The sequence below is a fragment of the Arachis stenosperma genome, chromosome 9 (genome assembly GCF_014773155.1).
Source record: "Arachis stenosperma cultivar V10309 chromosome 9, arast.V10309.gnm1.PFL2, whole genome shotgun sequence".
Lineage (NCBI taxonomy): Eukaryota > Viridiplantae > Streptophyta > Magnoliopsida > Fabales > Fabaceae > Arachis > Arachis stenosperma.
Window position 1 is genome coordinate 151907686 of NC_080385.1, and position 10090 is coordinate 151917775.

General features: G+C 37.0%; 2 protein-coding genes across 5 annotated transcripts; one reads left to right on the forward strand and one right to left on the reverse strand.

Annotated features, from left to right (window-relative positions):
* The first annotated feature begins 287 nt into the window (after positions 1-287).
* LOC130950833 (ABC transporter G family member 8) lies at positions 288-2427 on the forward strand. Its single transcript, XM_057879429.1, has one exon. It carries the CDS (start codon positions 339-341, stop codon positions 2163-2165), a length of 1827 nt encoding a protein of 608 aa, XP_057735412.1. The 5' UTR covers positions 288-338; the 3' UTR covers positions 2166-2427.
* Positions 2428-4024: 1597 nt separating this feature from the next.
* On the reverse strand, positions 4025-8344 carry LOC130951829 (SPX domain-containing membrane protein At4g22990-like). Of its 4 annotated transcripts, none has more exons than XM_057880568.1 (10): positions 8292-8344; positions 8026-8146; positions 7518-7829; positions 7285-7389; positions 6748-7202; positions 6382-6683; positions 5807-5982; positions 4786-4976; positions 4505-4638; positions 4025-4367 (listed from the first exon to the last, which is right to left on the reverse strand). In XM_057880568.1, exons 1-10 carry the CDS (start codon positions 8342-8344, stop codon positions 4129-4131), a joined length of 2088 nt encoding a protein of 695 aa, XP_057736551.1. In that variant the 3' UTR covers positions 4025-4128. The 4 variants fall into 4 exon arrangements, with proteins under 4 accessions (XP_057736551.1, XP_057736548.1, XP_057736550.1 ...); XM_057880565.1 differs by having other exon boundaries at positions 5807-5997; positions 6373-6683; XM_057880567.1 differs by having other exon boundaries at positions 5807-5972; positions 6369-6683.
* Positions 8345-10090: the final 1746 nt, after the last annotated feature.

The window sequence follows — 10090 nt, forward strand, 5'->3', positions numbered from 1 at the left end:
ATGATCTGACTCTCAAACTCACAAGTCACCACTGAAAAGTCACAATAAACATTATTTTTACTGCTACTCCAACTTGATTTTTAATAATGCAACAATGTATGGTTCACGGATTCTAGCTAATAAGTTCTTTGTTCAATAATACTAATGTTTATTATTGTTATTATTCAAGAAGAATAAAATACAATTAATCCCAAGCCACCAAATATGGCAAAACGCCATTTTAGTTCCCTTTTTTATTTGTTATCAAAACGTTACATGAAGCTGATCATTGTTACATCCAACACAATTAACAATTCAGATTCTTCTCTCCAGTCTCCAACACCAACCCCCTAGACTCCATGGAAGACCAGCCACCAACAAAGCCATCACCAACAACGAAGACCTACAAGCTCACTGCCACTTCAATCTCCTACACTAAATCCACCACCACCACCACCACCACCACCACCTTTGCTGTACCACTCTTACTCTTCAAACACTGCACAACAACCCCACCAACCTACATCCTCAAAGATGTCTCCTTAACTGCATACCCTTCTGAAATCCTTGCCATTGTTGGCCCAAGTGGTGCAGGAAAATCCACCCTCTTAGACATTCTCTCTGCTAGAACACTTCCATCACATGGAACTCTTGAACTCAACAATTCCCCTCTTATTCCTTCCACATTCAGAAAACTCTCAGCATATGTTCCACAACATGATGCATGCCTCCCTTTGCTCACAGTGTCTGAGACTTTTGCATTTTCAGCACACCTCCTCAAGCCTAAAACCTCTGACATTGCAGCCATAGTTTCTTCTCTTCTCAGTGAACTGAGGTTAACTCATTTGGCCAACACAAGGCTCTCTCATGGTCTATCAGGTGGAGAACATAGAAGAATCTCCATAGGCCTTAGTCTTCTCCATGATCCTGCAGTGTTGCTCCTTGATGAACCAACTTCAGGCCTTGACAGCACCTCTGCATTCAAGGTCATGCAGATTCTCAAATCCATTTGCGTTTCACGTCACAGGACAATTGTTCTCTCCATTCACCAACCAAGCTTCAAGATCCTCTCTTGCATTGATAGGATCTTGTTGCTGTCCAAGGGTACTGTGGTCCACCACGGAAGCCTTGCATCACTCCAAGCATTCTTACACTCAAATGGCTTTACCGTGCCCCATCAACTCAATGCATTGGAATATGCAATGGAAATATTAAGTCAATTGAACGAGCTTAAGCCTATTACTCCACCAAGCATTCCTGAATCACCTGAAAGTTCATCAGCTGCAAGTTCCATATCTGATAACAATGGACATAGATCCAAAGAGATAATAAGGTACAAGAGCTCCAGAATCCATGAAATATGCACTCTATATGGCAGGTTTTGGAAGATAATATACAGAACAAGGCAACTCCTTTTAACAAACACCTTAGAGGCACTTCTTGTAGGGCTTGTTTTGGGAACAATTTACATCAACATAGGGTTTGATAAGGAAGGAATTGAGAAAAGGTTTGGTTTATTTGCATTCACCTTAACATTCCTACTATCTTCCACAACGGAAACCCTTCCAATCTTCATCAATGAGAGGCCAATCTTGCTTAGAGAAACATCAAGCGGGGTTTATAGGCTCTCATCATATCTCATTGCAAACACACTTGTTTTCTTGCCATACTTGCTTGTAGTTGCAATCATATACTCCATCCCAGTCTACTTCTTAGTTGGTTTATGTGCTTCTTGGATTTCTTTTGCTTATTTTGTTCTGGTCATTTGGGTAATTGTTCTCATGGCAAACTCCTTTGTGCTCTTCTTGAGTTCCCTGGCACCTAACTACATTGCTGGCACATCACTATTAACAGTGCTTCTTGCAGCATTTTTTCTGTTCTCTGGGTACTTCATCTCAAAGGAGAGTTTACCAAAGTACTGGCTTTTCATGCATTTTTTGTCCATGTACAAGTATGCACTTGATGCATTACTCATCAACGAGTACTCTTGTTTGGCCACAAGGTGTTTGATATGGTACCAAGAGAATCAAGTTTGTATGGTAACTGGGGGTGAGGTGTTGCAGAAGAGGGGGCTCCAAGAAAGTCAAAAATGGACCAATGTTTACTTCTTGATTGGGTTCTTTGTGTTGTACCGTGTGCTTTGCTTGTTGGTTTTGATTAGAAGGGTTTCAAGGTCCAAAACTTGAACACGGTTCTAAATTCAATGGCTGAATTGAAAATGTTATATCGTCCGAATGTGCTTTTGTTTTTGTTTTTGATTTGAAATACAGCCACAAAGAAAGTTTATTTTGTAGATATATGATGATGAAGTTGACTACTCTTGATTCTACTCTAGCTACTTAGTTACTTCTACATGCACATTTCTTGTTTCCTTCCCTTGGAAACGGATATTGTGAATAATATATTTCATTTTCTCGAGATACAAGTGGACAAGATTTTTTCTTTTAATTTTGTTTTCGTTTTCATGTACATACATCAATGGTACCTATATATGACATGCTAAATGCAACCTCTATAAGCATAAGAAAACATATTTAAGTATAGATCATTGGATCTAAATCATTAGGTATAAAAATTTCTTCTTGTCTTGTGGTTTTTAACATGAAAGAAAGAGGGAAAGAAAAACTAGAAATTGATTGGCATTAAAATGAGAGACATGAGGATGAGGGCATCAATAATTCTGTATTTCGTTCTTGTGTGACCTGGGCCACCTTTGATGGGTGGAAAAGAATATATTTTATATAAAATCATGAAATCTTAAAGCTAGCTAGATTAATATCTCTTCTCTTGGCCTATTATTTAATTTGTTCGATTTGTTTAACTTTGTTGTGTGTCACGGGTGTCTCTTACTCTCACCTTTGGTTGCAAAGCGAGGAAGAAGAATCCAAAAGCGTCCTTCTCATTATGAAGATGGAGGATTTTGTCGCTTGGCTAAATTGATTGCAGTTATTCTTTTGTCTGCTCTGCAGTCTGCACCATAGTGGTATACTATTTTGGGTTCACGGGTTACTAAATTGCTGTGTCCCGTGAACATAGTTTAAGGACTAATCTTCATTATTATTTATTAGAATCTTGGCTTATACAATAAGAAGTGTATTAATATGAAGTAACTGTATCTATAAATAAATAAATAAATAAATTTTACATTAAGGCGTTTTACTCTAATTTGAACCTTACATCGCAGAATCCACGAAATATGAGAAGAAGTACTTATGGATGGACATTTGCTTTTGTTTTTCTTCACAAATGTTACAGCATACTGCTTCCTGTAGTTTTCAACTGCTAATGAACTCCAAAGGGTATTATTTCTTCAAATGTACTATATATATACAGTATAGTAGTATACACACACCTAATTAATAACGAACAATATATTCCTCTTGGTCATTTACGGATCGGAATCGTGTTATAATCTTGATATTGATAATAAAGAATTATGATAGCATAATACCATATATATACCTTAATCGCTTGATTCATCAGTAGCTTTGCTAAGCCGAATTCTTTCGTTTTATTGTCAAAAAGTTAAAAGGAATCAAGCATGGTCTATACCATTCTCATGGTTGATGATATTTACAAGCTTAATTAATTCAACGAAATTTTACAATGGTCATAGACGACAGTAGTTCGACAAGTAAAACTGAAGCCCAACTAACATGACGTTTGTATACACAATACAGTATATATACTTAATAATAAATCCAAACCAATTAAAATTAAAATAAAGAAACGAACCAACTACCACCTTGATGTGCATAGTGCACATATATAGCTAGCTAGTAGCTAGTAACTGTCTCAGAAGAAATAATCATTTTCTTTTACTATTGCCTAATGAAGTTAGCGGCACAAAGAAACAATGAAATTATTTTGGTACTCCTTGGCGACAAGGTTTTCTCCGCTAAAAAAACCCAAGAAAAACTGAAAGACGAAAATCCATTTGTGTTAGATTGAGGAACATTCAGCTAAAAATTTACAATTGGCCAACCTACATGAATAACATCTAAGATTTGTGTAGCCCAAATTAAAGGACCTTGTAGCTAGATCAAAAGAAATTAGAAAGAAGCATGAAAACATTCAAGAATGACAAGGAGGTGAATTGTGTTAAAAATCAAATCCTCTCCTTGGAAGGCATCGATCCAGGCAGCAAAATCAATATAAGGAATTATAAGTGTAGAATGTTGCTAAGATGGAAGCTATGCAAATGAAGAGGGAAGGAAGAAGGGTTAGATTTAGGAGCCTGCTGACACCCACGTAGCCAGCCAGTGTGATGGTTGCATCAGCTATCACTCTTGCGATTGTGCCGGCCTCCGTTGAAAGGAGCCCTCCATTGTAGGTTCCTCGTGAAAGCCTCGATGACATCACTCTTGAAAGGAGTGACAAGTTAACCCCTAATATGATCACCACACATGCAGATCATTATTAACTACCGTTGCATTCTGTCACATTATTCTGAGTAACAACTGCATGATTAAATTTCGCTTCTGATCATTATTTGTAAGCTAATAAATGACAGATAAAATCTTACCTTCAAGTACTTCAGCAGAAACAAACATCAGCAGGCCTGAACAGATGTATTGTGGCTCAGAATATGGAAAAAACAAGTTGAAGCTAAAGATTATGCCTATGAAAACCATAATTTCTGATGCCAACAGGATTTGCCTACAAACAGGTCAATAAAATGGTGTTAGTCCTTCTATTGCTTTGTTTTAAGAACGAAAAATGGGAAATGTATTATCATGCATCTTTCTGAAAATTCCAAAACCACGTCATAAATTATCTTCGTAAGTGTTTTTTTTCACACGATACCTGTCCTCAAACATATTGCTTATATAGTTTCCAACAACAATGTTTACAGGAAGAACTGTCAGGCCGAGGCACGCAAGAAAAATGGCGACTGTGCTTGTTGACCAGCTGAAATAGTATGTTGTGATGACACTAGATTCTGATAGCAAAATCTCCATTGCATATTTGAGCATGAAATATATCAATAGCTGAACCTGAAGACATGACTTAAAATTTCTCAGATGAAATATGTATTGCAAACATCAAAGAAGGATAAGGGTCAAGCCATATAATTCACAAGTTCTGATAATTAGTAACGACTACTAGGTCAAAAAGCAAATAGTATCAACTTAATAACTTGGCAAAAATATCCTATGAGGTTGTGCGAGGCAACCTCGTTGATAAGATTGTATAGATAATTGTTAAAGACTTCCTATTGCCCACTAAGTTTCTGTAGTTAGGGGTCATATTGTATAGGTAAAATATTCAATGAGATTTCTAAAGAGAGTCTCATTAGATGAGGGTGTGTATTCATTTGCTTGGAAGCTCCTAGTTTAAACTTCGTCTATTTATAATTTGGCAGTCGCTCGTTTTTAATTATATTACTCAAATTTGAGACACAACTAAGCCCATTTAACCATTTTTTCCTTGTCAACCTTTTCTTTTCTTCTTTCTCTCTGCCCCTCCGTCTCTGGGTGTGGCGCCAAATTAATGACAATTTGAAGCCACATGTCTCTGTTTGCCAGTGTCATATTCATCAGCATTTGGCATCCCTTGCCTACCAATCTCGTGATCTCAATTGAACATCTTTTCTCACCTCGTTATGGTTGTTTTGAACCGGGCGATCTAATGGTTACTGGAGCTGAGGGAAAAAAGAAAGAAAAGATTCTTCGGGGCTTGCCTACGTATCTTAGATTTGTGTAATTAAAATTTGGGTAAAGATGACTGGCTACCAAATTGTAAATTAAGTTTGGATCAAGGATTTCTAAGCATTTAAATAGCACAGCCTCGTGTAAGTTTGTAACATGTATAGTTTATCACAAACCTTTACAGAAGGAGTAAGGAGTCTATATGCTGATCCAATTGAATTTGCTGGTTTACGCGATTCCTGTGGAGCCTCTTCACTACCATCACAATCCTCCGGAGCTTCTTCATCTGCTTTGTTTTCTGAACTAACCAGCAATGGTTGTTTTTGGCCTTTTTCAAGTGCACTGCTTTCTGCTTGTGAAGGACAAATGTGTCATTTTCCATTATTTATGCGATGGTTAATAGAATGAACAAACTTCTTAAACATAATTTAAGGCATACATGAATTTTATAAAGATCCAAGTGACTTAAAGCCATATACAGGGGCAACCCTATAATTTAGACAAGTCTATGATTCTTAAAGGATTACGTTTTGGCAGCAGATTCACCAATACCCTAATTAAGAAATTAGAGATTGTTACATTTTAAGGCTAACTCCCTCCCTTGCATACTTTATTTGATTGGTTCAGTAGTTGTGCTGTGTAATGCAAAGCAATATAGCATTCAGCATTGTTGGGTAGCAGCCTAATTAGCAATCTTTTAAGTACTCGATAGAAAATGTAAAAATAATCAGCAGAGACATGAATTCAGTACCAGCATTGGATTTATGTGGTTTATGATTCTCTTCAATATCATGAGAAGGTTCCTTAAAACTGAACGACAACCATATTAGATACATGAGCCAGCCAGCAGCCATGACCCACCCGGGCAAGGTATCTTGGTTGAATGTGATCTTATAGATCTTAAAATTTATTTGCAGTAACCCAGCCAATGCAGGACCACAAGCCATTCCAAGAGCACTCGCACTAACAAAACCTGCTGATGCTTGCAAACGAATTTTTAAGGGCACGCAGTCACTGATGTAACGTCTGTTAACGGCTCTGGCAGAACCTAACCTGCAATTTTCATTTAAATGTTATTTATGCTCATCAATCATCAAATGAATAAAAGAACACTTACCCACAGCAAAGACGACCAAGTAAGAGGATCCATATTGAATTGAGGTCATATGCCAATGCATACAGGGCATTTCCGAGAAAAAGGGTGATGCTACTGAATATAAGTGGTCTGAAGTAGGACTTATTTGACCACGCACTGAAATACACGGAAGAAAACACCTGCGCAACAGCCATTGCTCCAATCACAATACCGCAAACTGTTGGTGCTGCCCCAAGACTCTCAGAGTAATCATCTGCCGTTGGGACGATGATATATGTGTTCACCATATACAAAAATGTATTAGCCAAGTTCAGAATAAGAGACATAAAATGATATTTTTGATCATCGATAGGCTCATCAGTATGTGCAGGCAGCTCCTCTTGCATAATGAGTGCATGTTGACCGAGAAAGTTAAGAAAGTTAGTTGAGTTGGTTAACCTGTCAACGGCTGCTCTTATTGAATCAATGACAGGATCCTGCATATAATGCAAGGTTCTAGTCAGCACTAATGTTTGCTTAAGAATATTGCAAGTAGAAAAACAGTGCAATTGAAACGACCTGAAGGGGAAGAGTAGGCTGATCATAAATTGATAAGTAGCTGCCGTGGCGGTCTTGAAGATCATGGAGATTGCGAGATAAGGCTCCCACAACAGCTCCAAATCCCTGCAAGTTCCACATCTGTTAGCCAATATTCATCCCTGGAAACAATAAACATCAACTACATATGGATGTAGCTGATTCTGCAAATTAAAGGCCCAAATAAATATTTGTGTTAGAACTAAAGGCATTACCACATGCTTGAAAACTTGCTGCAGCTGAGAGTAAGGATGATTAGCACGAGTTTTGACATAGTAATCAGTGAATCGATAGCCAAAGCGTTTATCAAACTTCTTCAATATCTTGCGCAGACCAATAGCATTGATCTCTACAAAAGAGAAAAGCTTCAATAAATCTTGCCCCACTGCTCTATAATCTTCGCGTAGTTTGGCTATTTTTTGTAACTCAGGCTCCGGCTGAACAGCATCCTGCTCCTCTCCAAGCTTTGCGATCCTGCTTGCCAAAACTCCTTGCTGTTCCAGAAGGAAAAGGACAATCTTCTCAATCTGCGTTGTAATAACAAAACAAGAGAGAATCAATTTATGAATGAGAGACATTGATAAACAAATAAAAATTTCATGTTTCGCATGTACTCATGTAAGCGGAATCTAAATTGGGCAGTTAAAACTAATGAGATAGAAAAAGGTCCAAGGTTCATATAATAAGAGACTAGTAATCATAGAATGGACAATGTGAACAGACCTGATTATCCAGCATTCTTGAGAAATCCTTTAGTACATGTCGTCTATCTAGTGTTCCGAGTTCTATTTGTTGAGCATACTGTTTTACTCGTTTCTTCATTTGTTTGTAATTTATGTAATATCTAAAACAAAAGTTAAAATCATTATCATGCATGTAAAATGTTACTGAATCCAGGGTGCAAGTTCTTTAAGTTCTGAATTCAGATATTTGATTGGGATGTTTGTAAATCCCAACACAGCAGGTAGATAGGCAGAAAATAAACATACCCTTGCCATTCTTCAAGTTGTCTTTCTTTCAACCTTTTCCCGAAGGCAACCATCTCTGCCTGCAATTTTCATGATAAAAGGTTTTTGTATCAGTTACTTATTAGTATCCTAGCCCCTCAATTCAGATACATCACGGCTTGAATCCGAATTACACCATATAATTTTATGAATCTGCATGCATTAATTCCCGGCCTAGTTTAATATGAGTAGCTAAGAACGCAACAAGTAAAGTTGTGAAGCCCAATCATGGCCTCATGGGTGAATCAGAATCCAGAACATACCAAAACGGCAAAACCAACAAATGACACACCTCTTCACTGAATTTGTGAACTACATGGGGTTCACTGTAGATAACAAAAAAAGAGGGGGAAAATAAAATAACATATTATTTGAAACTAAAAAGGCCATGTGGTTATTAAGAAATTGTACATTATCTAGGCAGTGACACAAACTTGTTTGGATCGAACCATGAATTGATTTCACCGTTCAAGTTCAACATATGGATTAATAACAACAATGGAGGCTCTTTCACATGCCATAGCTGAATTGTGAGAAGCAAATCAAGCAATAAAGACGAGAGATTAGAACTTGATACCAACATTTCAAGCCCAGCAACCGGGCCCATTCGGCCCAAGAAGAAAACACATAACATGAACGAAGCAAAAGAAAAGCGAATCTGTAGAACGACGATATGCATGATAGCAATAGAGCGATAAGAAGGAGGCTTACCCGAAAGTGGATCAAAAAAGAAGAGTATGCATGCGGCGATGATCGAATTGTGGAGCAATTTGGAAGGAGGAGGAAGAAGAAGGATAAGGAGAAGATCGAGCTGAGTTTGTCGGAAACGAAGCTCAGTCGTAGGCTTGTTTATTTCCGTACCTCGCTCGCTTCTCTCTTTCCATTTTGCTATATATAGATTGCAATACAACCCACAACTTCTCATCACAACAACTTCAATTCCGTTCAAAACTATACTATTACTACTTCTTTATTTTAAACACACAAATATATACCGTCCATGTCAAAATTATTTACTTTCACCATTACTAACTACATACATACGTGCATGTGTCGCATTTCTTAAATGTTATATTAACTTAATTAAGAGTTTCACCTTTAATTTTATTTATGCATGTTTATTTATTTAATTAGTGCAACAAAATTTTATAAGGATACACATGCTTTCTGATAATAGTACTAATACTCATCAATGGTGCAAATATGCAATATATATCTAAAATGTTAAAGCTGTGAAAGAATAATATACCTACATTTTGTACTAAAATAAGTAAAAACGTATCATTAATTATTATTATTACTATTACCTGCGCTTTTACATGTGAAGTTACAAAAAACAAAATGCAGATCGTCGTAAAGAAATATTTAGCTTTTAACATGCAATATGCATAACACGTTAATTAAGCTGTCTATCCTGATTAATACAGAGGTTGGCCTGCTAAAAGACAGTTGTGATATTTTCACGGAATAATTCTATGTTGTTCTTCCTTTTCTTTTTGTCATGAATCCGTTCTGGGGATAACATACAGGAGAGGAATAGTGTTAGACAAATCCATCGGTAAATGAATATCTGATAGCTAGAGATTCTAGATTTGTAGAGGAGGGAACACGTCACCATCTACATTCTGCGATATGACGCCACTACTCAAGCCCTCGAGTTGCCACCAGTGACAAATCCATCGTTACGCGTAATTGGAGATGTATTATTTGAATTTAGCTAGATTTAATTAAGTAAAAAATTTGAATACGTAATTTTTCTGATATTTTTAACCCTTCAATAG

What these genes read in the sequence shown, in the direction of transcription:
- LOC130950833 (XM_057879429.1), top strand. Translation starts at nt 339, where the DNA reads ATGGAAGACCAGCCACCAACAAAGCCATCACCAACAACGAAGACCTAC.
- LOC130951829 (XM_057880565.1), bottom strand. Translation starts at nt 8,344, where the DNA reads ATGGTTGCCTTCGGGAAAAGGTTGAAAGAAAGACAACTTGAAGAATGG. An exon ending in CAAGAATGCTGGATAATCAG is followed by an intron (nt 7,830 to 8,025) that starts GTCTGTTCACAT and finishes ATTACAACGCAG; the next exon opens with ATTGAGAAGATTGTCCTTTT. An exon ending in AGCAAGTTTTCAAGCATGTG is followed by an intron (nt 7,390 to 7,517) that starts GTAATGCCTTTA and finishes TGGAACTTGCAG; the next exon opens with GGATTTGGAGCTGTTGTGGG.